The following is a 23,909-nucleotide window of genomic DNA, read 5'->3' on the forward strand; positions in this document are numbered from 1 at the left end:
ATGACAGAAAAACACTGACATGGTGGATTTTGGCAATCTTTATTTAAAAATGTACAGAGCAGAAGAAAAGCTATGATACAGTTTTACACTTGTGAAGCGATACCGAAAAAAAAAAAAATCATCTAGATTTTATTTTAATTGGGAAATTACACCCTACTATGTTAGCTGGCGGTTTATGGAAAACACTGAAGCTAGGTGTGATTACATTACATAACACGGTTACAGTTTACATTGGAAATGTGCTATTGCTTTACATCACGTCTTTCCATTATTACAGTGTAATTACACAGACAACAAAACCTTAAAGTGTAATGACTGAGAAAAATAAATTATTGCAAACTGCAGTTCCCCTTTCTCTGCAGTTTAATCCGTTTCTTTTTAACTTAAAATTTACCTCACTCTGTTCTGTCATTGCTGTGTAATTACAGTAACGCAGGAGAAGTAACTTTACCAAAAACACAAAACTAACAAAGCGCAAAGTGGACAGAGAGAAAAGTCAGGAAAAAGGCAAAATAATGTAAAAAGTTTCTGTACAGTGAGAAGAAAACTTCTACATCTACATGAGTGCGTTTTTATACAGGAGCTGTGGAGCCGCTCAGCTCCAGATTCACTTTGGCATCAAAACTAACAGACGATATTGCACAGAATTATCTACAGGAAAGGACACCAGTCCAGTTTCATTCATTCATTCCCTCAGTCACAACTAAGGTTTGACCGATATGGATATCCATATTTTTAGACTGAAGACGCTGATGGCCGATATTTTGTGCCGATAGTAAATATCTTTACATTTTTGTCTGGATGAAAAAACCTCTGAAACAATATCTAGAAATCATGGGACACTAAAACTCTCCACTGAAACCCAGGACACAACACTGACTACCTTTTTAAATGAAGAAAACAAACGAATAAAGAAAATGGGCAAAGAATAAAATGTAATGTCATGTCAGACCTCCATCATGTCAGAGGTGGACGACACTGACTGGATGATATCTGATAATTAATAAATGGCCAATGTCGGCAAACCGATTGATCAATCGGTCTAACCCCAGTCACAACCAATCACAGCTCAAACAGAAATCAGGTTGGTAAGGCGTCGTGCTGATAAGACAGACAGACTTTGGAGGCACAAGTCTTACAAAAACAGATGAGTGACGTCACCCAAAAAATGATTTTCCTTTTTCCAGGTCGTTTCATTATCAGAGGAGACAGAGAGGATGACAACTGTTAAGGATTTCACAAGAAAAAAGCAAAAAAAATAGAGAAAAATCTGAAAAAATACACATAATCTGTATAGTAGAATTTTTTTCCCAATCCCATGACCCCCTCCAAAATGATCTAGCGACCCTCTGAGGGGACCCGACCGCCAGTTTGAGAACCACCGCGTCATAATACCTGCCAGACATTTATTATCACAGAAGCATGTTGGGTAGAAATATTTCAGACGTCAATCCAGAACCTGAAGGAATGGCCAGACGGTGCGCACACACACACACACACACACACACTCAACAGAAAATCTAATACATGAGAACAGCTCACACACTCACAGGGAGTTTGTCTCACTTCACCAGAGTAAAACTATTGGGAAATAGAACGTAACCGCATCAAAAAACAACAAAACAAAGTCACTTTACAGAAGAATGATTGTCAAAGGCACAGGAGAATAAAAAAAAAAACATCTAAATTTATCATAGAAAATAATCTTTGGACTTGATGTCACACACAAAAGTCTGAACCAGGCAGTATTTCTGACTCAGCTACATATATTACAAGCAGTATTGGGACTTGTTTTTTTTCTGTCATCATTCTCGTACCATGGTTTAGAGTGTAGGCCGACTGAATCCCATGTTAAAAACCTGACAGCCAGTTCTGTTGCCTCTTATTTTATGATGTGAAACCGATATTACACTGAAGAAGAGTCGGCAGAAAATCAGAGTAGCTTGCTCTCTCCCAGTATTTTAAACCTTTCAGAAGCTGTGAACCCAGCTGAAGTCCCAGTGAATACAAAATAAAATGTCCTCTCATGGTCCAAAAAATCCTAGATATGAGATAATGAGCCAGATAGTTTACTGTGATTTCCAAGATAATCAAAAACCAAGACGCTTTATTTAATTTTGCGTGCATGCTGATATCAGAGAATCTCGGGGGGAAATGATAGACTCTAGATACATTTTCTTTGAGCAAGTTGATTCTGCCCTGTATAACTTATTTACAACAGACTATGACCTTTTGGGATCCAAAGGTTTCTAGATATGGTTAGGTAAAAAAGAAGTCACTATGTCATCGTCCACTGCTCTCCAAACAGCTGAAAGGACAACCTGAGCCAACCAGGAACTCCAGTCTCTCCCTACCGAGGCTTCAAATTTCCACCATCCACATGCTGAGAAATGTTTGGTTTGACTGTTGAGTCTGGCTTTTAATATTTTCTCAGAACAGTTGCCTTGGATTCTATTGTTCCTATTTTTCCATAGTTGCCCAGTTTTTTCCAAAGAACATCTCTTGTTTGTAAATTTTATGAGCCAAAGTTTCTTTTCTTTTACTATTTAATGTAAACTAGTGCAGTGCCCGTTCAAAACATGCCTGTTCGGAGCGGGCCGATTGCTTGGCCTCCGGTGTTGCTGCTTGCAGCTTTCTCGAGAACCGCTCATCCAAACAACTTCACACTCGACACTGCGCTTCCAGTCGCTTGCTTTGAGCCCCGCTGCTGCACAGAGAGCTGTTCGCTTATTTATTCAAAGTTTATTAATATTGAACGTGTCGCGTGTCCAATCCGACACCGCACGTCCTTGGGTCCCCAGCAATACACCCGCCAAGTGTGAAGTAGATCGGACGGACGGTTCTCGAGATATGCGAAGGACACACATACAGACAGAGATTCCTTGCTTTATAGTATGATGATGTTAAATCTGCTCGCCACTGTGGCCGGTTGACTAATCAGCTGGTTTCGTGCTGTACTACTTGACTGGAGCTGACTCAGACAAAAAATTATATTCTCAGTCTGTTGGGCCGCAGACCTTCTGGGTCTGAATGTCATCTCACCACAGCAGTGGAAGGGAAAGCTTTGGTTTGCTGTTCAAAGAAAGCGTTGCATTTCTTCCATGGTGGGGTTTGTTTCAGAGACCTATCAGTGTTTGGAGAATGGTTACCAATGGTTAAGAGGGACGTGCCACCAAATTTAGTATTATCGCCGCTTCCTACCTAAAATAAAACTCCCCACCACCCCACCACACTGAACTTATTAACTCTTTGTCTCGAGAGGGAGGAAGACAATAACATAAGTCTCTCCTTCAACATGGTGGCATGTCTGCTGCAACCATGACAGATCTCTGCTGTTAATCCTAGAGGATGGATTTGTTATTGCTTCTCAACATGTTTCAGAGTGATCTGATGATGTATTTCAAACACAGGAACACTCGGCTGGTTTGGAATCCAAATTCAGAAAATGTTTAGTCTTTTGGAACTTGAAATGGTTTTCAAAAATGTGACAATAAATTTAAACTGCACATCCTACGGAGAGACTAGAAAATGAACATTGAAGAAGTCTTTTTTTTTTTTTTTAGGTATTTCAGAACTTGATTAACTAAGAGTTGAGAGCCTGGACAAACTAGCTATTAGACCTCAGCAAACTGTCACTAAATTAACTATGTATACCAAAAAAAGCTCTACTCTACAGCACAATCCCTGTCTGAAAGCAGCTTCATGAGGCATGCAGAGAGTCTTGCAGGTACTTGTGTTTATATGTAAGAATAGATATGACAAGAATGAATGATCAGGTACTTGGGATATTTGATGTTTTCAGTGGAGAGGAGTTCTTGACGGCGCTGAGAGCTTAGCTTGGTTTTAGTGTTTAGAGCGGCAAGCACCGGAAGTTACAAGTTATTTCTGCTTTCAGCAAAAGAGCGCCAAGCGTCAAACAGGATCACAATCGTCTCACAGCAGGAGCCACAACCAGAAGTTCCTGCAAGCGTCTGGGTAGCACTGCTAGCTTAAAAAAAAAAAAATGGTGGCCAGTGGAACAGGGTCTTATTTCTGGCCTTTGGCTGTGTTGTCCATGTAGTAGACGTTGACAAGGTGACGGTTCAGGTGGCGACGATATTCCACTTCCAGAGGGAATGTACGGTCACAGAAGATGCACATGTGACTCTTGAGCTCGGTTGGCGTTGGAATCTCGTCGGTGGGCGTTTCGGGGTCGTTCGCCATCTTCCCCGACCCGGCGCCGGCGCCGTTGAGGCCGGAGTCGTCGCTGCCCTCGGAGGCGCTGTCGCTGATGTCGCTTCCCCCCTCGTGGCTGCTGTGGATGCCCTCGTCGTCCTCCGGGTCGGCGGGTTTGCCGCGCTGGCCGGGAAGCTCCAGAGGGGGTGAGGCGGGTTTGGCAAACGTTGGAGGAGGGCGGTCTTCCATGGGAGATGGCGTCTCCTCGCCCGAGCCGTAGCTTGGTGAAGGAGTCGTCTTCTCCGTGGTTTTGTCAGAAGTCTTCTCTGGCGTTGGTGGAGTCGGTTCTTCTGTAGGGACGTTTTGCTGCGCAGGGTGTTTCTCTGCAGGATCTTGCTCGGTACTTGTGTTTTCTATTGGGTTGTTCTTCTGAGTAGACGCGTCCTGAGGCTCTGTGGATGGACTCTGGGTGTTTTTAACAGGACTTAAAGCATTATCACTAACCAAACTTGTCTTGTCTTTAGCCGGAGCCACAGTTTCTTTAAGGCCTGCGGTTTTCTTGCTGGTGTTCCTGGTCTTCTTCTGCTTTACAGGGGCAGGCGGTGTCTTGAGAGTCTGGCTGTCCTTCTTCGGGGCTGGACATGGCTCAGGAGTCTCGTTAACGTCTTCAGAACTGCTAGGTTTTAATTGCAGCTTCTCAGCAGCCTTGGTTTTCAACCGTTTGGGCTTGGTGGCACAAGTCTCATCAGACGATGGCTTTGTTGACAGATCCAAGGCCTCCGCTGCTTTTCTCTTCACAGCCTTCGTCTTGCCCACCTTCTCCTTTTGAGTTTTCTCTGGACTGATTTGTCTCGGTGGAGCTTCTTCGACATGTTCAGTAACTTTCTCTGATTTCTTTGATGCAGCCTTCCTTGGCTTGTTAAGGCTTTTGTTCTCCTTCCCAATACTCTCATTCTTCAACTGTTCTCTCTCCTTCTCAAGCGACTCCTTTTCTTCCTGCTTCTCTTTCTCCATTTTCTGTCTCACTGTTCTTTCTCTTTCGGATCTCTCTGTCTCCATTTGGTCTTTTTCCAAACTTTCCTGCTGAGTTTTTCCCACAGATTTGGTTATTTCTGCTTGGTCCTGGACAGTTATTTTCTCCACAGGCTGCTTCTTGACACGCCTCTTTACCTTGTCTGTACTTACAGCAGGTGTTACCGACTCCACCTGGCTGTCTTTTACAGTTGCGTTCTTGTGAATATTCTCATTGACCTTCTCAATCTGCTTTTGCCTCGTTGTGACCTTTTTCTCCGCCTTGTCTTTCACCTTGGCCGCTTTCTCTTTGTCAGAAGTTACCTCACATTTCTTCTGAGCCTTGTCAGTTATTTCACTCTCCACAGGTTGGGCAGCGCTGGGTTTGCTGCTCTTTTTGATGGACAGATTGATAGGACTTGATTGTTTATCGATAGGCTCCGGTTCCTCGTCGTCTTCATCCATGTTGTCCTCCTCACAGCTGGATGAGTCGTCAAACTTGCTCATGTTCGAGTCGGCGCTTTCCCTGCTGGACTCAGGACCGGGTTTCTTGACGCGGAGTTTCACCTTCGACACGTCGATGGCGATGTCGCACCCCGCGTGCCTGGACTTGATGTGGTACTGCAGGTTGCATTTCTTGGAGGCGGCGTACTTGCAGAGAGGGCAGAGGAACTGGCGGGGGTTGAGGTGGAGCTCGACATGCTTTTTGAAGTTGCTGCGGTCTGCGGTCTTGTACTTGCAGTAGGGGCAGGCGAGAGGCTTGGGGCCGTTGTGGACCTGCCTGGCGTGGCGGGTCACCTCATGTTGGTTCGCTGCCAGGTAGTTGCAGCTCTCGCATTTGAAAGGTCTCTCACCTGTACAGAGAAGGTGATGTGGGATGGAGTCAGTACAGAGGATATGGTGTATTGGATGGTCTGGTACTATATAATTACTTAATTAATTACTAGTCCTTACACACTTCCCATTTCTTTGGTGCTGAGCCAAACCACAGGTATCTAATTTGTAGAGAAATGGCTCACAACTCTCGTTGAATGCTCCCAACAATTTTATTTAGTTAAACTGACAACGTTTCGATCCCCAGTGGGATGTTCATCAGGTGAAAGATACCCTGACGAGGAACCCACTGGTGTTCGAAGCATTGTCAATTTAACTAAATTAAATTGTTGGGAGCATTCAGTGAGAGTTGCGAGCCATTTCTCTACAAACTACATAATTACATACAAACATTACAGTACATAGGACACCAATGCATTTCATGCAGGGGCAAAAAGGACAGGAACACAAAATGACACAGCAAGTCACAGCATTTCATTCTACTGCAAACCACTTTACCATACTTATCCCACACCAACTGCTCCAGCGAGTGCAACAAAGGACACAAAAGTTGATTGTGTAAGTGAGTGGTAGGCAAGACACAGACCCACAATAATGTAACTATCAACAGTAATCTCATTCTTCTATTAGAAACCTACTACTACTGTTGCTAGTGCTAGTGCTTCTACTACTAGTACTACTACTACTGTTACTTTGTAACTCTACTTGGTTTTATCTTCCAGTATTTTAATGGTTTTACCCACAGTACATATTGATGGTTGGCTGCTGCTACCAACCAACAGTGTAAATATTAACTGCATGAGTCATAAAAGGTAACTGAATCCACAAATACACAAAGGTTTTCCCAGAAGAGTGCCAATAAAACCCACTCTATTCCAGCAATGTAATTTCCACCTCAGGAATCAATATCACTGAAAGATTAGGATTGATAAATAAATCTTTTCCACGCTATAGTATTCTATTCTATAAATCAATCAGCAACTACAAGGAATATTTTTCAAAAACGTATGCATTATCTATGGTAATCAATGTGGACTACTGACCGGAGTGTGTCCTCATGTGCCGGGTCAGGTGGGTTTTCTGTGAGCTGGAGTAGTTGCAGTAAGCGCACAGGAAAGGACGCACTCCTACAACAGATAAAACATTAACAGTTATATCAGATTTCCAGATTTTGGGTAAAGACTTTTCAGAATGAAAGATGCAAAAAGCCTTTTACTTTATTTCCATTAACACACATTAACAGGCAATTAACATTACAAAACAAAATCACCTTGAGATTGGGCTTCACTTGACATACATACACATATAGATGAAATGACACCGTACAGAAGCACACAACACACACACATCTACCTATACATATACCTACAAAAATTATACATCTAAACAATAAAGTACAAGATTCCTAACTAAGGTAGTCAATAACTGATGTCCATTTTCTTATAAAAAAAAAATAGGCAGTTTTAGTTGTAGCTGGGCAGTCATGTGTTCCATCATGTAAACATGTTTGACTTTTTGTAGCCATTGAACAATCGTGGGAGGGTTAGGCTTCATCCAATTAATAGTAATTATTTTTCTTGCAACCATCAGCAAATTATGCAGTATATAAGACTGGTCTGTGGTAAACCGGAGTTCAGGTGATACTTCCAATAAGAACATGAATGGGGAACAAGGGAATGTCCGTTTCCAGAATTTTCTCCATTTCTTCTTTGACATTTTTCACAAAATATCTCACTCTGTTTTCAAAAGAAATAGTAAATCTCAACCTACCGGTGTGCGTTCGGATGTGTTGGATGTAGTTGCTCTTGCGGTCGGAGAAGTAGCAGCACTGGTCGCAGGTGTGCAGCTTACTGGGGAAATGGTTCCTCAGGTGTTTCCTCCAGTGGTACTGACTGACCGTGGTGTAGGGACACAGCGTGCACTTAAACACCCTGCAGGGACGCACATCAGCATGGAAGTTTTATTTACCATTATTTATTCAGGGTGGTCAATTGAGAGCGGGTGCCCTCTTTTACAATGACGCCCTGATACAATAACAATAAAGCATCACAGAGAAAAAGAAAAATAATACAACAACACAATATATAGAAAATGCATAAAGCCATACATATACATATAACACAAAGCATCTCTGCAGATCAATAGAAACAGGAACACTCCACTGTTACCATGTCCTTCAATAAAAGCTTAAAATGATTGAGTGAAACCATCTGTTTTAGTTTCAGCAATTCCTGCAGCCTGTTCCACTTGTCTGGTGCATAAGAACTAAAAGCTAATTTCCCAAGTTCAGTGTTAATGAAGGGAGTTTCAAGAGTCAAATATTCCTGTGCACGTGTCTTATAAGAGAGAGATTTGAGCTTTAAAAGAGATGTAAGATATGAAGGTAACTTATTTAGTAATGCATTGTAAACAAAGAGGAGACAGTGTAAGAGAAGGCCATCCTAATCTCAGATAAAGTAAACAGTGGTGTGTTCTGAAACTATCCCCAGTTAACCGTAAGGCATTATGGTAGAATGTATTTAATGATTTCAGAGTAGTAGGGGCTGCATGCATATTTATTTATCAATGAGGTGAATTAATGGTTAATCAATGGCTGAAAAAAAAACACTGATAAGTTTTGGGCTCGGCGCTGCCTACCTGTGGTCCTCGCCCTCCTTGCTGTGGTGTTTGAGGTGAGCGATGTAATGGTCGTATCGGTTGGTGTTGTAGCCGCACCGCTCGCACCGGATCACCCCTTTGACGTCGCCCCCGGCCTCCCCGCCGCTCTCCGACGCCCCGCCCTCGGCTGCCTGGGACCCGGACGCTCCCGCCTCCTTGGTCTTGGCCTTGGCCTTGCTCCTCCCCTCCACCCGGTTCACCACCATCATCTTGCTGATGGCGTGGGTGCTGAGGTGCTCCACAAACTCCTCCTCGCTCTGCGCCTGGTAGTTGCAGGGTTTACAGTGGAAAGGCTTCTTCTTCTTGGCGCCCTCCGCCACCATGGGGTGGGCCGCTTTGCGCTTGGCGCCCGGCGGAGGCGTTTTGGGGCCGGCGGAGGGGCGGGGCTCCGAGGGGCGGGACAGGTCTTCGGCGTTGTCGTCCCCGTCGTCTTCCTCGTCCAGCGCCATGTTGTTCCCTACGACCACGGTCCGGATTCCCGGGACCGGGGACTCTGGGTATTCTACGATGCAGACCTCTCTGTGGTTCTGGTTGTCGTAGCTGTATCTGATGAAGGAGACAACAGTTTTATTAGCCACGTTAATTCATTCATAATTATCCAAAACATGGACAGATTGGGCTTCTTCTGGGCGCTGGCTAAATACAGGAGAAGCAAAATTGGAAATTAGTAAAAGAGATTAGGTTTGCCGCACACTAAAAACTCATAGACTGATTTGTCTTAGCTCATCTATTATATAATCATTTCAGCAAGTAAAAACATGGGCGAACCTGATGAAGCAGGGACAAAACAAATCGGTCTATGAGTTTTTAATGTGCAGCAAACCTAATCTCCTATGGACTAAGTGGTAATAACATTTTTCTTTATGTATACACTACTAACATCAGGGTATCCAATTCCAGACAGCATATGACCAAAAAATCACAATCATATACCAATATATTTCATCCTGTGCTGTTGTCGCTGAAGTTTCTCATAAATTAACAATCCTCCATCTGTCTTTTTTAAAGTTTAATATCACTTTTTACTTAACTTGTAATTGATTTTCTTCCAGTTCCTGCAAATGGATGATAGAGCACCTATTTTTGAGATTCAAAATTTGTATCCAATTCCGGACACTTACTTTTGTCCGTGTCGGTGTATTCATATACTCGATATTAACCCTTTATTAACCCTTCCTGTACCTTCACAATGTCACAGATACTTGTAAGAAATGCAGGCTCTGTACTCAAAGCTCTTATTTTTCCATTTATCAGCCGATACCGATTCTCTGCATGAAGTAACTGTCGCCCAAAGTGGGATTTAAGGATTCTCGCTTCTTGTTCGTGACTAAGTTCGTAACATTGTGTTTTATATGCTTAAATGTGTATAGATATTTATGAAATTTGATACCTAGCTTCTGAAATGTGTGTCAATTTATGTCACTTTTGGCTGGGAACTCCGTATAAAAATACCGGTAAACACCGGAAATTACATATTAAATAAGTGACCAAGTGGCCGGAATTGGATACAATTCCGTTACACTTAGAAGGACGCTTCAAACTGCACTCCTAATCTGAATTATGTTGCACTTCATGATGAATTACAAACTTGATCCATTGTATAAATGAGTGAGCAAGTTTAAATTTAACACAAAGTACCTGATTCTATACTATCTATGAAACAGCATTGAAAACTGGTAGGTTGACACATTTCTAAGCAAAATGTATATTACAGGGTTCCTACACATTTTCAATTAAAAAATTCCATACTTTTTCCAGACCTTGATTTGTTTTGAAGATTTTGTCTGGTGTTCAATATGATTTACGCAGACAGACATCTCGCCCCTGCTAACTAGGTCACATCACTGTATAGATGAAGATTGTTCTTCACAGAGACAAATATCAGAATATGTGAGATGATTGGCAGGGTTCCTACACGGTTTCCATTTTAAAATTCCATATTTTTCCCAGACCCTATGTTCTTGACCGGATTTGATTTTGGTGGGTATTTGATATAATGCATGCTGACAGCGGCTGGGTAATAAGAGCGTCCCTCTATCTGAACATTATTCTTCACATCAACAAAAACCGTGGACTCAAAGTGGCTCTACAACAACATAAAAGCTAGAATTATGTGTGTATCGGACCTGAACCGCAACATTTTCCATACTTTTCCAGACATTTTTTTCAAATTCCCAAACTATTCATTTTTAATACTTTTCCAGACCTGCGTAGGAACCCTGATATTAATTGTTTTGGCTGGTAAGAATTACTCTTTGCAGGTTAAGTTTTTTGGCAGGAGAGCCACAAAGTGAATTTGGGACGCTGTACACAGAGTGACTCCTGACCTGATGATGCTCTCGTCCTCGCTGTCGGAGTAGCTGCATCCCACCGTCTTCAGCTCCATCATCTCCTTCTCGTCCGCCACGCTGCTGTCGCAGCCGCCGCCCTCCGTCGCCGTCACCGCCGCCACGTTGGCCAGCATCACCAGCTGGGGCGCCGGCAGCGTGTTCCGGGACAGGTCGCCCACGCCGAGGCTCTGCGGGTCCTCCATCAGGGAAACGCCGACGGGGAACATTTCCACGGAGAACAGCGTCTGGGCGGCCATGACGGGTTCGGCGCTCCTCTGGACGGGTTCGGCAGTGTCGGGCCGCCGCAGCTGGAGGGTCAACAGGACGGAGGAGGTGGAAAAGAAAGTTATAGTTATGATAACCAAGAGGCAGAGATGAAGTGAAGACAGGACTAAAAACTACAGCTGCACAACACTGACAAATAATACTGTGATTATTTTGCTTAATATTGCAATTGCGATGTATGTTGCAATACAATATAGACAGATTTTTCAGCCAACAAGAAACCTTTTTATTTATTTTTAATTTTTTTGGGGCATTTCTGCTTTATTTTAGACAGTCACAGTAGAGAGAGACAGGTCAGAGAGAGGGAATTACATGCAGCAAAGTTTGAATACAGTGAAAGTTTTATTTTACAATGTGTAATTTAATATGGGCCAGAATTGGGCTCAGCACCAGAACACCATGTTTAGGATCCACTTTGAGCAGCCAACACTCTGATAAAATAATTGAAGCCTATTGTGATTTGGAAATTGAAGTAGTTTATATTGCGATTTTCTTTTTTTTTTTAATATTAATTGTGCAAAAGATGTATCTAACTTCAGCCGACATGTCAGCTCTCTAGGACATACGGCTGATTTTTAATGAATTTTTGAAGTTGTGACTTTAATACCAATGAAGATTTGGTTATTATGCAATAAGCCACGCCCACTTTCATCAATAATGACCAAATTTCATGGATAGACTTGGACATCATCCTAGAACACGTGTAAAAATTTTCATAAAAATCTATGCAGTCAATTATGAGATATGAACTTTTTGCATTTGTAGCGCCCACTAGTGGTAGAGCCGAAAATGCTTTTGTGGGTGTGTTCACGCAACACTTCACAACATGTGTTTGAACTGTTGGCTTGATTAGATGAATGGTTAATGAGTTATGGCCAATTTAGTTATGGCGTGTTTCGTTAGCCTAAAAGTTTATTGGTCGATAAAAGCCAAACCATTTGACCTATGAATAACCTTTATACAACTTTGAAAGAGGGCGGTTCCAAGATTCTCCACACCAAGTTTCATGTGTATTGGATGAACAGCCTAGGAGGAATTGCGAAAAAAATGTTTCTTAAATAATTCAAAATGGCGGACAATGCAATATGGTGGACATTGAAAGTGATATATGGGTTGGACTCGGCACATTCCAGAATCTAGAAACACAAGAATTCAGTCTACGACACACGGTTCAGAAGTTATTGGCCAAAACGTAAAGTTGCTTGTTATAGCGCCACCATCTGGCCAATGTGCATGGGCTGCCTTGCCTGAGTAGGAGCCCACCTGCCAAAGATGGCTGCTGTAGGACTTTCGGTTTCTGAGCTGCAGATACTTTTAGCGGGGAAAAAGAAAGAAAGAAAAAAAGAAAGAAAGAAGCAGAATAATTCCAGAAAATACAACAGGGTTCCAGTCATAACATTTATTTCTGGTCACATAAAACGACTCCAACCACCTAAAACTGCGGTTTCATAACCACAGGCCTGCATCCTGTCAACTCTGTCCAGGCTCACAGAAATGTGTTGGTCGGCCATTTTGAAACAGCACCACACCTCAGTCAACAGCGCCCAAACATGCAGTGAAAGCCAAGTCCACAAAGTTAACTAAATCCTACTTCAAAGATTAGAAAAATTAAACGAGACCCTTAAGAACAAACATTTCCAGATATGACATCACTTTGCACGCCAAATAAGAGCAAAATTAAGGGAATAAAAATCACTTTCTCCATCAACAAGTTAGTTAGAGCAGAGGACACACTAGACTAACAAAAAAACAAAAAACAGAAATAATCTAAAGAGAGGAATTGTTACTTCAGTCATTATATTAATATTAAACATATTTTTGCAACTTTCTCCAAAGTTGTAGCTGTTAAAGTGAATCAAAATGGGCATGGGCCACAAGTGAGGGTGATGCCATCTTGTTCAAGTGTGGTTTTTATTTAATAATTGTAAAAAAAAAGTCAGATTATGATATACATTTCTGACTATATTACCTACTGAAAGTCAACCTAAACTAACTGCTCCATTAGATGCTACCGGCCAGTGGTGGAAAGTAACTAAGTACATTTACTCAAGTACTGTACTTAAGTACAATTTTGAGATACTTGTACTTTGCTTGAGTATTTCCATTTGATGCTACTTTATGCTTCCACTCCACTACATTTCAGAGGGAAATATTGTACTTTCTACTCCACTACGTTTATTTGACAGCTTTAGTTACTTTTCAGATGGAGATTTGACACAATGGATAATATAACAAGCTTTTAAAATACAACACATTGTTAAAGATGAAACCAGTGGTTTCCAACCTTTTTGGCTTTTGACGTCTTACAAAAAGCAGTGTGTAGTCGGGTCACATTTCAGATGTCTGAGTTGTTAACAGCTCCATCAAATAGTGATTTTTCCCTCTAAACCTCACATGGTTTCATTTCAATAAATCTTCAAATGATCCAAAAATCAAAGATTAGAGAAAAAGTCCAAAACTGAAAACAGATTTGTGTATCAGAACTTTGTTTTTTCTTCTTTCCTCTCCCATTAATCATCTCACGACCCCTCAGATTTATCCGGTGACCCTTTGGAGGGGCCCGACCCCTGGGTTGGGAACACTGGACTAAACTAGCTAACTGTATATAAAGTAGTTCAAACTAGCTCCACCTCCAGCAGCTACAACAGTAACATGCTGCTTACACACTGATGCTTCAGTATTAATAATCTAATGATGTCATATATAATAAAACATCAGTCAGAGGGACCAAACCACTACTTTTACTTTAATACTTTAACTACATTTTGCTGCTAATACTTATGTACTTTTACTTAAGTAGGATTTTTCATGCAGGACTTTTACTTGTAATGGAGTATTTTTACATTGCTGTATTGGTACTTTTCCTTAAGTAAAGGATCACAGTACTGCTTCCACCACTGCTACAGGCCTGCATCATGTAAACTCCCTCTGCCCAGACTCACTGAAATGTTTGTCGGCCATTTTGAAACAGCACCACAACTTAGTCGACAGCGCCCAGCCATGAAGTGAAAGCCAAGAACATTCCTCTAAAAACAACCAGGGCACACAAAGTTAACCAAATTATATTTAAAAAAGACTGCACAAATTAAACGAGCATATTTCCAGGGTGGATAAGTTGAGATGTGACAAACACTTTGCACGGCAGCTGTTTGAAAACAAGCTAAAAGTTACAGGATGAAAGTAAACTGAGCTGCCAGGGAAAGTAGAAACTGACGAAATATTGAATGTAACCCAAGTAACAAACTGCCTTCGGGTGGTTTTCTTTAGTAAAAACGCAGATTAAAGCTGAAATATGCCAATTTATTTCACGTATTTATGACAACATTTATGTTTGGGGAATCAAAACCCAATTGGGGACAAAACTTCTCAAATAGCAACGTGGCGAAAAACTATTTTAAATCAAAAGTTACTTAGGCCTCTTTTAAGCCAAGTTACACACACCTAAAGCTTGGAAATCAACATGGTGACACAACATGGTGTCTGCGGGTTGCAACAAGTTGACTTCAGGACTGTTCAACACATTGTTAAACGCAAATTCAAACATGTTCGTTTTTGCCACTAAAACAAACCAGAAAAGTAAAAAAAAACAAAACAAGAGAAATATCTAAGTGTCTGTCACCGTGATTTCTCGCTCGTAAAGTGTTGCACCAGGGGGAAAAAACCCTGAAACTGAAAATACATAAAGGTTGTATCTAACTGTAGTTAATAATAACTTTTGAGGGATTGTAGCCTAATCTCTAGCTTGGTGACTCATATAAGGCTGTCGGGCTGTTTCAGACTTGGCAGACAGCCTGCAGAAAACTAACTTTCCGGAAGCGCAGAGCACGAATGAAACAGCGATACTTTTAGTTTACACTTCTAACTTGTTGTAAATACACGGGAATCGTACTTATTCTTGTTTTAAACGGTTTGTGTCGAACTGAAGTGAACTTTTTATTAGCAGTGCTTTTGGTGTTGTCGGTGGGAGTGTTAGCCATGGTGCTGATCAGCCCTGGACAGCGCCTTCCTTCTTCATCAACCCCCACTCTGCTGCCTCCATTTTCCCCCCAAACTGCTCTCCAAACTTAACTTGCTCCCGTCCGATCAAACGACAAAACCCACTTTTACGATTCGTATCACCTGGCGCCGAACACAAACAACTCACCGACTGGTTAAATCCAAACTTGCGGGGCTGTTTTGCGTGTTCTCCGGCTGCGTATTTTCGACGAACAGCGTAGAAAGAAAGTGTTGAGGGAAGAAGTTTCCGCACATTCCTCCACACCGAACCGTCCGACGTACAGCGGTGGTGACGTCAGCACGTCGCGCCTGCAGCGAGCTCACTGGATTCACACTGACAGTGTTATTAAAATGGGGGAACTTATTTCGTTTTATTGCATATTTATTTATGCCAAATGCTATTCCCGTTAGTATTAGTATTACTATTAGTATTATTCCATTTGTCCAGCTCTTTTCTTCTCACAAAAATTACAAAATGCTTCAATCAAAATAAAAAAATATATAGGCCTTTTCACAATTTTTTTCATTTTACACACATTTTCAGTCATTTAATTTTACAATCCCTGCATTTATGCTGTAGATTAAATGTCTTTCTTTCGTTCATATTTTAAGGATCATTCAAATTTCATATAATCTAGCTAATATATTATATTATATGTATATATATATATATATATATATATATATATATAATACAGCTATAATGTTACTATTAGCTGAAAGCTGAATACTGCTACATGCTATTCCTGCTCTTTCTTTCTTCTTCTTATTTATTTATTATTATTTGTTATTGTTGTTTCATTCTCATCATTGGACTCTGCTTCTACAAACCTGCAGCTAGAGATTCTGATCCAACAAAATATCCAGGTTCATTAGGAGGAGTGAGGATGTATTCAACTTTTTGACACACTTTATACTTTTATATACTTATATACTTTATACCTTAAAAGATATTTAATATCTATTCTTATTTTTCTCCCATTGAATTGAATGGCAGCGGATGAACAGTGAGCACAGGGAGCTCAGTGTTTGTTTGGAGTGAAAACCTGAAAGAAAGAGTTCAAAAACAGATTCACATGTTTTTAACTCATTTAATCAGATAAAGAGATTCACAGCAACTTGTCTGGGTGGGGTGGGGGTGGGGGTGGGGGTGGGGGGGTATTTGCATGGGGCGGGGCTCTCTCTCTCTCTCTCTCTCTCTCACACACACACACACACACACACACACACAAACACCTACCTGGGTTGGTCACCTGAGATTGAATTGGTGATAGGTTTGTTCATTGTCTTTTTAAAAAGCTTGTCTCCACTGCTGAGACTTGACTTGACTTGGGTTCTGGTGACTTGAGACTTGACTTGACTTGGGTTCTGGTGACTTGGGACTTGACTCTGACTTGTACTCTGATGACTTGAAAAGGTTTCTAAAGTCTTGACTTGAGATCTTGTGTTTGTGTAAATGACTTAGATTGAAAGTGATGAGATTTGTTCCAGCAGACGACTGAATTTAAATTCTGTTTTCTGAATTTGTATGGAATGATTGAATTTATTGAAGTTGAAGCTGATTATAGAAATCAAACTCATGATGCTCTTACCAAGTTTTTATCCTATTAAAACCATATTGCATTGAAAAGTCCTAGATATTTAGTTTTCTTTAAGATATTAAATTGATACTGAACTCTTGATTTGTTCTGACTTGGCTTCTTCTACATTTAGACTTGAGACTTGACATTAATGACTTGGACTTGACTTGGTAATCTACATTTAGACTTGGGACTTGACTTGAGACTTGAGACTGACTTGGGACTCGAGCAGAGTTGAGTGAAGTACAGTACTTCAGTAAAAATGGACAGAAGTAAAATGACTGACTTTAAAAAAAATACTCAAAAAAGTACAAGTACACAAAAAAGCTGCTCAGTTACAGTAACGTGAGTAAATGTAATCTCTCTCTCACACACACACACACACACACACACACACACACACACACACACACACACACACACACACACCACACGGAGGCGCTGCAGCTTCATCTGTCATTAACACTCTTCATGTTGGATCTCTCTGTATCTCTTTGCTCTTTACATGTAGGCAAATTCATGTTGTTCATTGCCTTGTTAGAATGATTTCCAGTGAAGATAACTTTCAGTCCAACACACCGGTCTGGAAGCTTCTCCAAGTCCATAACATTTTATTTATTATTATGAATCCTTATTTTTAATTAATTGTGTTGGATATTTTAACTAAAGGAGAATATAATCCAACATGAATCAATGACTAGTAAAACATTAATTGATGACGAGCACACCATGCTGTTTCAACAGACAGTACAGTTTGACACATGGCAAAGCAGCGAACGCCCCTCCTGCGCACACCCGGAAGAGCTGCATCAAGCTAGACAGAATGACACCAGAAGGCAGGCGATGTTGCCTTCAAAATAAAAGCGTAACATTTGTCACTTGGAAAGAGTGATCAAGTGTTGTTGGGGTGTAAAAGCTATGAGAGTGTAAGTAATAAACATGAAATTATGAATATAGATTAAATTGATTTTTAATTGAAAAATTGTGTCACAAACTATCTGGTGATTCAATAAACCCAGAGGTGATTTGTTTATATTTACTCCCACAACCTTGATCAAATCATCTTTGAACTGAGTCACTTGTCTCTTTATCACTGTCTTTTTGAGTTCACAATCATTTTCATCAACTCTATTTTAATTTGTGCTGCTTCCACCCTTCCAGGACTCAAGGCTGAAAACAAAGAAACTCGTCTCTGCTTTCATCAGATCACCGCTGTTCTCACCAAGTCACCTGACAGCTTTTCACTCAAGTTTTCATTCCACATGCATTTCCATTCTATAGCAGTCATTTTGGAATATTTAGATCATCCAAACAGCAAAAAGTTGTGAAGCATTTTAATCACGTTCAGTAAGAATTTCCTGTAATCCAGCATACCAGTAATTATTACTAAAGTACTAAAATACTAAAGACAAGGTTCAAGGTATTTCCTGATAAATGTGATCTGGATCATCCTCTACAGTCTACAGAACATCTTTATATTGACACCAGCTTCTAATCCTTTCTATTCCTATTATATTTTGCTGCTTTAAAGGTGTATTTTACTGTTTTTAAGTGCTTCTTTTATATTCTATTGTGTGCTTTTATTGTATTTTCTTTTTCCCTGCTAAACCCTGAAACTATTTGCTGCTGAAGCGCTTATTCATTTTGTAGTCTCATGTGCTACGATACAAGACGAGGCTAAAAAAAAAATAGTTTTTATGACTTAATATCAAACAAACAAACAAAATGGTAAACAGCTCCAGTTCCTGGTGTAAAGTCAGTGTGTCCTACAATTTATAGGAATACTTGTGCCACAGTTCTGGGTTAAAATGGAATACACATCCTTCCATGTTGTCCAGTATAGAATTTGTGATTGAATCTATCTTTGTGCTTACAGATCTTTCCTTAAGTATATTCTTTATTTTCACTTTGACACTTGTATTCCCCCAAAAATGTTGCAACGTAATGCTTGATTGAAGCACTTTATAGCTTTTGTTTTAGAAAAGTGCTGGACAAACTTACTGCTACTACTAATAAAGATTATCGTCATAAAGTAAAGGTTTTATTTTGAAAATCCTAACCGGAAGTCCCCTGTGATATTTTGTCTTACTTGACGTTTGTGCCCCTCGGCAACCAAATCAACGAAGAGCTCGACCCTGCAAGTTTGGTCTTAACTGTCTGTCTGAAACGTCGCGGTCTACACTTTACAGCGCTGTTACCCGATAGTTTAACTTACATTTAACGTTTTCTGAAGTCGTTTGTTAAACCGAACTGGGAAGCGTTTGCGTTTTAAACCCGCCAACCGTCTTTTAGTAGGAAACCGTTATACTCGGTTCGCTGTGGCTGAACTTATTGGGTGAGTTCCTTAGCCAACTAGTCTGAGTAACGTTAGCAGTTAGCATTAACGTTACTTTAAGCGCTGTTTAAACGGACGGGACTATTATCTGACTGTGACAGGACCGAAGTGGATAGAGATTTTCTTCTGTTTCTTCTTTTTTTTTTTTTTGGACTTTTTTCCCCTCCCAGAAAATACCTAGAAACGTAACCGGGGATCGGTGACGAAACTTCAAAAAGTTGTCTCACACGAAAATGGAGCCCGAAAGTAGCAGCTAGCTAGCGGGGTACTAGCGTTCCGCGGATCAATAAGAAGTAAACTTAACAGTTTTGGAAAGCTGTTTTTTTTGGAGTTGGCGGCTAAATATATAGCCACTGTCTATATACATTAGTTTAAGAAAGGCTAGTCAAGATGCCGGGAGACTCGGCTGTCAATTTCAACGTTCTTCACAGAACATGTAAGCTGGTGGTGCTGCTGTGTTTCCTCCACATTTCAGTCACTTTAATTTTCTATGTGAGGAGTCTGGACATCAGGTTCGCCTTCGTGCAGAACCAGCAGTCCAACACGCCTGCAAACGTCAGGAGTACCAACCTTACCACCAAAGTCCCCTTAAAAGACATTTTAACCCTGAAAGGGCCCGTTACAGCCGCGCGGCAGGAAGAAGCCAAAGATGATAAAATACAAGTGAAAGTGGAGGGAAGTCCCAAAAATCTGGAGAAATGTCCCGAAACATCTCCGCTGCTGGGTGAGTTCAGTTCCCACTGCAGCTGTAAACTGTACATGATGTTCCTATGGGTGTGTGAGGGGTGTAGGGGTGTGTGTGTGTGTGTGTGTACGAGTGTGTGTGTCTGTGGGGGGATGAAAAGTTTACTAAAAGTTTAATAACTGACGAGCAGACAGTGAATGCATCATGGACCGCTTGTTTTGTTGTCACGTGACCGGTCATCTCGGTCAGCAAGTCCAGCAGTTTTTTTCTTTTTTCCCCCAGTTTTTAATTTCACATAACTGTACATATGGACATCGACAGTAACAAACCTTAACACATTATAACAGATGACAAAAAGAATACAAAGCTATACAACGTGACAGTAAAAGACAAAGAGCATCAACAACAAACAAGTCCATTGTTGAAAGAAAAACAACAAATTTGTTAATAATAATAATAATGTGCAGAGCAGAGAGAGTTTATAACAGGAAAAGGGAAGCGTTTCTTAAGATTGTGTGTTTTTTATTGGATTAGACTAGCCTAATGTTCAGGTTTGTTTATTCATCAGGTTGCTATTGTCCCGTTATTCTTCTGATATGATGCAGTTTGATTGATTACGTATTTGTTGTAGAATTTATCAATACTACAGTGGTTGTCTGTGGGAAGACCTGAACCTGAACTGATTCTAATGAGACGTTTTGATCAGATTCCACACAGGTATAAATAGATATACTGTTATTATTATTGTCACTAGTAGTAGTAGTGTAGTAGAAGTAATATTAGCATTAGTAGTATTTGCAGTAGCAGTAGATTAGCATTCGTATAGTTTGTGTTTTTTGCCTCCCAAAGCCTGTTTTTGTTTCTTGATTGGCTGTTGGTTTTGCAAAAACTATTTTATCGAAAATAAATCCCTAAGGGTTATTGTTGTTATTGAGTCAGATGTTATTGTAATATTGTGGCGGCTGTTTTATCACCCGGCTCTCGTGGTGAGTGTGACGTGGCAGCTGGGGTTACATCTCTCTCTCTACGTCTCACCACATCCTCTATGTTTTCAGTCCAGTTCTTCTGCTCTAATTGATTTGCAGACTCAGCAGTATTTATTCAGGCCACATCACGCTGCAGAAGCCTGCGAGGCGATGACGGTTTTGGGAACACGGCCTTTAGCTTCGTTCCAGATCAGAAACTTCCCACTAAGAAACCCTCAGCTGCTGAAACGTCCTCCAGAATCATTTATATACAAGACATAGTTTGTGTATCAATCAGCAGTATTTATGGCAGTGTGCATCACTGATAGGCTTTTGTAATGAGAATCAAAGGAACAGCGTCAGAGGTTTCCCCGGAGTTTCACAGCAGTTTAGATGCAGGGAAGGAAACAAACTTTGTGACATCGACCTGACGCTTCTGGACTTTGAAACCCCAACACAATAAAATGAAAGCGGTTTCCCCTGAAGCAGCTTTTGCAGAATGATTTGATATATCACATGCATTTCTTTGGCTTTGCTTTCGGAAAATAATGGACTTGGATACAGAAATTGCACGCCATGTCATCGACCCACAGGGATGGAAGTTTAGCGACCTCGGCAGCTCTGCGGAGTTTCTCCTCCAGGCGTTTCACTGGGATATTTGATGGAAATAGTTGGGAAATGTCTCCAGATAACGCTGCCTTGCTGTTGCCTGGAATCCTGAAGTGCTTCCCTGCTTGAGCCGTTTGTCTGACTTTGATGTACAGAGTTTGTGTTTGTGTTTATTGTCAGTCCGAGGATTATCTGCTCTCAGATGTGGCAGAGCTGTTTCCTCAGCTGTAACCCCCGCTGGGATGTCACAGACCCCAATCTGCTTTTTTAAGGACCAAATGGGACAAACTTTGTTTTCAGCCCGTAAGGAGACGGACAGGGTGCAGAAAAGAGAGCAGGTGTTCAGGGTATCCATGGTTTCTTAAAATATGTTCTCTAGATTTAAGGACTTGAAAGGTATTCCAATCTGGGTTCCTACACTCATCTGGAAGAATTGGGTATTTTCCAGGTAGGGCTGGGTGATAATACGATAACGATATATATCGCGATATAACTTATACTCAATATAAATATAATACATGCTCGATAGAAAGGTCGATAGAAATCATTGCTTGGTTGGTTAAGTAAGCAACTCCACACAGCGAGAGAAAGCCTTGGAACAAAGTTAGGTTACACCAAAGACCTGTGAAAGAAGCTCTGGCTGTTTCTTCATTATTTCCTATGGAAAAGTTGCACTTTCAGTGCTTAGGACCCAAAACAGGTACCTCACCTCTTGTTAGTCCTTTAGCGCCGTGAGCGCTGGACCTGTTCTCAAGTTGAAACTATTCCAACTTTGTCTGAAGCGCACCGCTCATCGATGTCGCTTCAGTGTTCTACCAACCAATGAGGATGAAGCAGGGGCGGGACCAAGAGCCGGCATCCTGCCGTTTTGTAGCTAACGTTAGCTAGGCTAACGTTTATCATAGCAACAACACCCGGAGACGTCGTCTCAGCTCCGGCTCACCTGGCGCTGCCAAAGCGCTCAGCACCGGCGCTTCAGGCTCAGTCCCGCCTCGCTTCGCGGTGTTAGGTTGCTGTAAATCCACACGTGCTTCTGTTCTGGTTGCTGAAGTTGAGAAGAGTGGTGGAAGGAAGGTAAAGAAAAACGAGTGTACCGTCGGAGAGAGGTTCGAGTGTCGGCTCAGAAGGAATCTTTGTAAATCATGTGAGTTGGCAGATTTTAGATTTCAGTTATTCAATATCTTAACGATTATGTAAATGCTGTATTTTGCAGAAAAGCATATATGCTGACTGGAAACGACAGCTTTTTTCTGAATGTTCTACTTCACAGTTCTTAAATTGTACTGTTTTTCGGCAGGCACTTAACAGTAAACCTCATTTTCATGTTCTCTTCTGATTGAAAATAAAAAAAGCCTCCAAATAACATTGCTTTCATTCAAAAGGTAATTTTTAAGCCTGACAAAAATTACTTTGTTTATATCGTGATATATATCGATATCAAGTCTTGAAAAGTTTGGAAATCACACAAAAAAGTTTGAAAATTATAGAAAAATATTGTTATACTGTTCCAATGCACATGAAACTACACATTTTCTGTTATTTAGACCCTTGTCATCTCAGATAATCTTCATCATCCATGGAGTGACAGTTAGTAGGGACAAGATGACTATCTGTGTAAATTGTATTGAAGACCAAAATCTTCATATCAAATAAAGAAAATAAGGTCTGGAAAAAGTATTGAATTTTGAAACTGAAACTGTGTAGGAACCCTGTAAAATGACCCAATTTCAGTTGATAGAGGTTTTATTTTTTCACCATGTAATGTCCGGATTCTAAGATGAATCCATAACAGGTTAGTAGAACAATCTGCGTCCTGTCTGCTTTACTGAACACAGTTGGACTTCATGTCCCTTAACAGTTCTTAACTTATTCTGCCTGTTTGTAGTTACACAACTTTCACCAGCTGTATTCAGTCACAAATCGGCTAGTTTTGCCAGCTTTGTTTCTTTATTTTGGTTTTTAAAGTGATCTCACATTAATTTCCAGATGTCATTACAAGGTCTTGAAAAGTCTTAAATTTGAACCCTGCAGATTCTCTGGAGTGAGTAATGTGAAACATTGCAGCAAGACTCACAAGAACCCACCAAGGCCACATTCTTTTTAATGTTATTTTTGTGGAATTTGCCTTTTTATTTCAAAGTTGAGAGAGTCAGGAAAGACTGGGAACAGAGGGAGATGACATGTGACAAAGGTCCTGGGCTGGATTCAAACCCAGGACGTTGTGTTTACATGGTACAAACCTTAGTCCACTGAGCCACCAGGACCCCACTGGTCCAAGTCTTGCATCTAAATAATGGCAGACAGAATAAAAGCTTCCAGGGGTCTGGAAGCTTTTTGACCCTCCAGTGACTCCTTTCTTAGCTCCTCGGACTATATTTTGACCCTAAACAACATTAGCTGGCATGCTGCCCAGTGGTTGGTATAGTATTTGTTATCCCACTATATCAACTGCAGGCTAATGAAACC

At 41.0% G+C, this 23,909-nt stretch overlaps 2 protein-coding genes across 3 annotated transcripts in view; one reads left to right on the forward strand and one right to left on the reverse strand.

Moving 5' to 3' along the window:
• Nucleotides 1-31: 31 nt before the first annotated feature.
• On the reverse strand, nucleotides 32-15,530 carry rest (RE1-silencing transcription factor). Its single transcript, XM_071546134.1, has 6 exons — nucleotides 15,418-15,530; nucleotides 10,986-11,296; nucleotides 8,638-9,204; nucleotides 7,771-7,931; nucleotides 7,044-7,127; nucleotides 32-6,020 (listed from the first exon to the last, which is right to left on the reverse strand). The coding sequence occupies exons 2-6, from the start codon at nucleotides 11,243-11,245 to the stop codon at nucleotides 4,027-4,029; spliced, it is 3,066 nt and encodes a 1,021-aa protein (XP_071402235.1). The 5' UTR covers nucleotides 11,246-11,296; nucleotides 15,418-15,530; the 3' UTR covers nucleotides 32-4,026.
• A 3,459-nt stretch (nucleotides 15,531-18,989) lies between these two features.
• b4galt1l (DP-Gal:betaGlcNAc beta 1,4- galactosyltransferase, polypeptide 1, like) overlaps nucleotides 18,990-23,909 on the forward strand; it is a 44,727-nt gene continuing 39,807 nt past the window's right edge. Inside the window, exons 1-2 of one of the 2 annotated variants that reach the window (XM_071546131.1) lie at nucleotides 18,990-19,766; nucleotides 19,821-19,908. In XM_071546131.1, coding sequence (XP_071402232.1) covers nucleotides 19,575-19,766; nucleotides 19,821-19,908 — 280 coding nt within the window. In that variant the 5' untranslated portion in view covers nucleotides 18,990-19,574. Of the gene's footprint in view, nucleotides 19,909-23,909 lie in introns of both variants that reach the window. The other variant, XM_071546130.1, reaches the window with a different exon arrangement.

The sequence above is a fragment of the Centroberyx affinis genome, unplaced genomic scaffold (assembly GCF_046629955.1).
Source record: "Centroberyx affinis isolate AG114_WGS23_722 - 3 ecotype Tasmania unplaced genomic scaffold, CSIRO-AGI_Caff_v1 ptg005140l_1, whole genome shotgun sequence".
Taxonomy (NCBI): Eukaryota; Metazoa; Chordata; class Actinopteri; order Beryciformes; family Berycidae; genus Centroberyx; species Centroberyx affinis.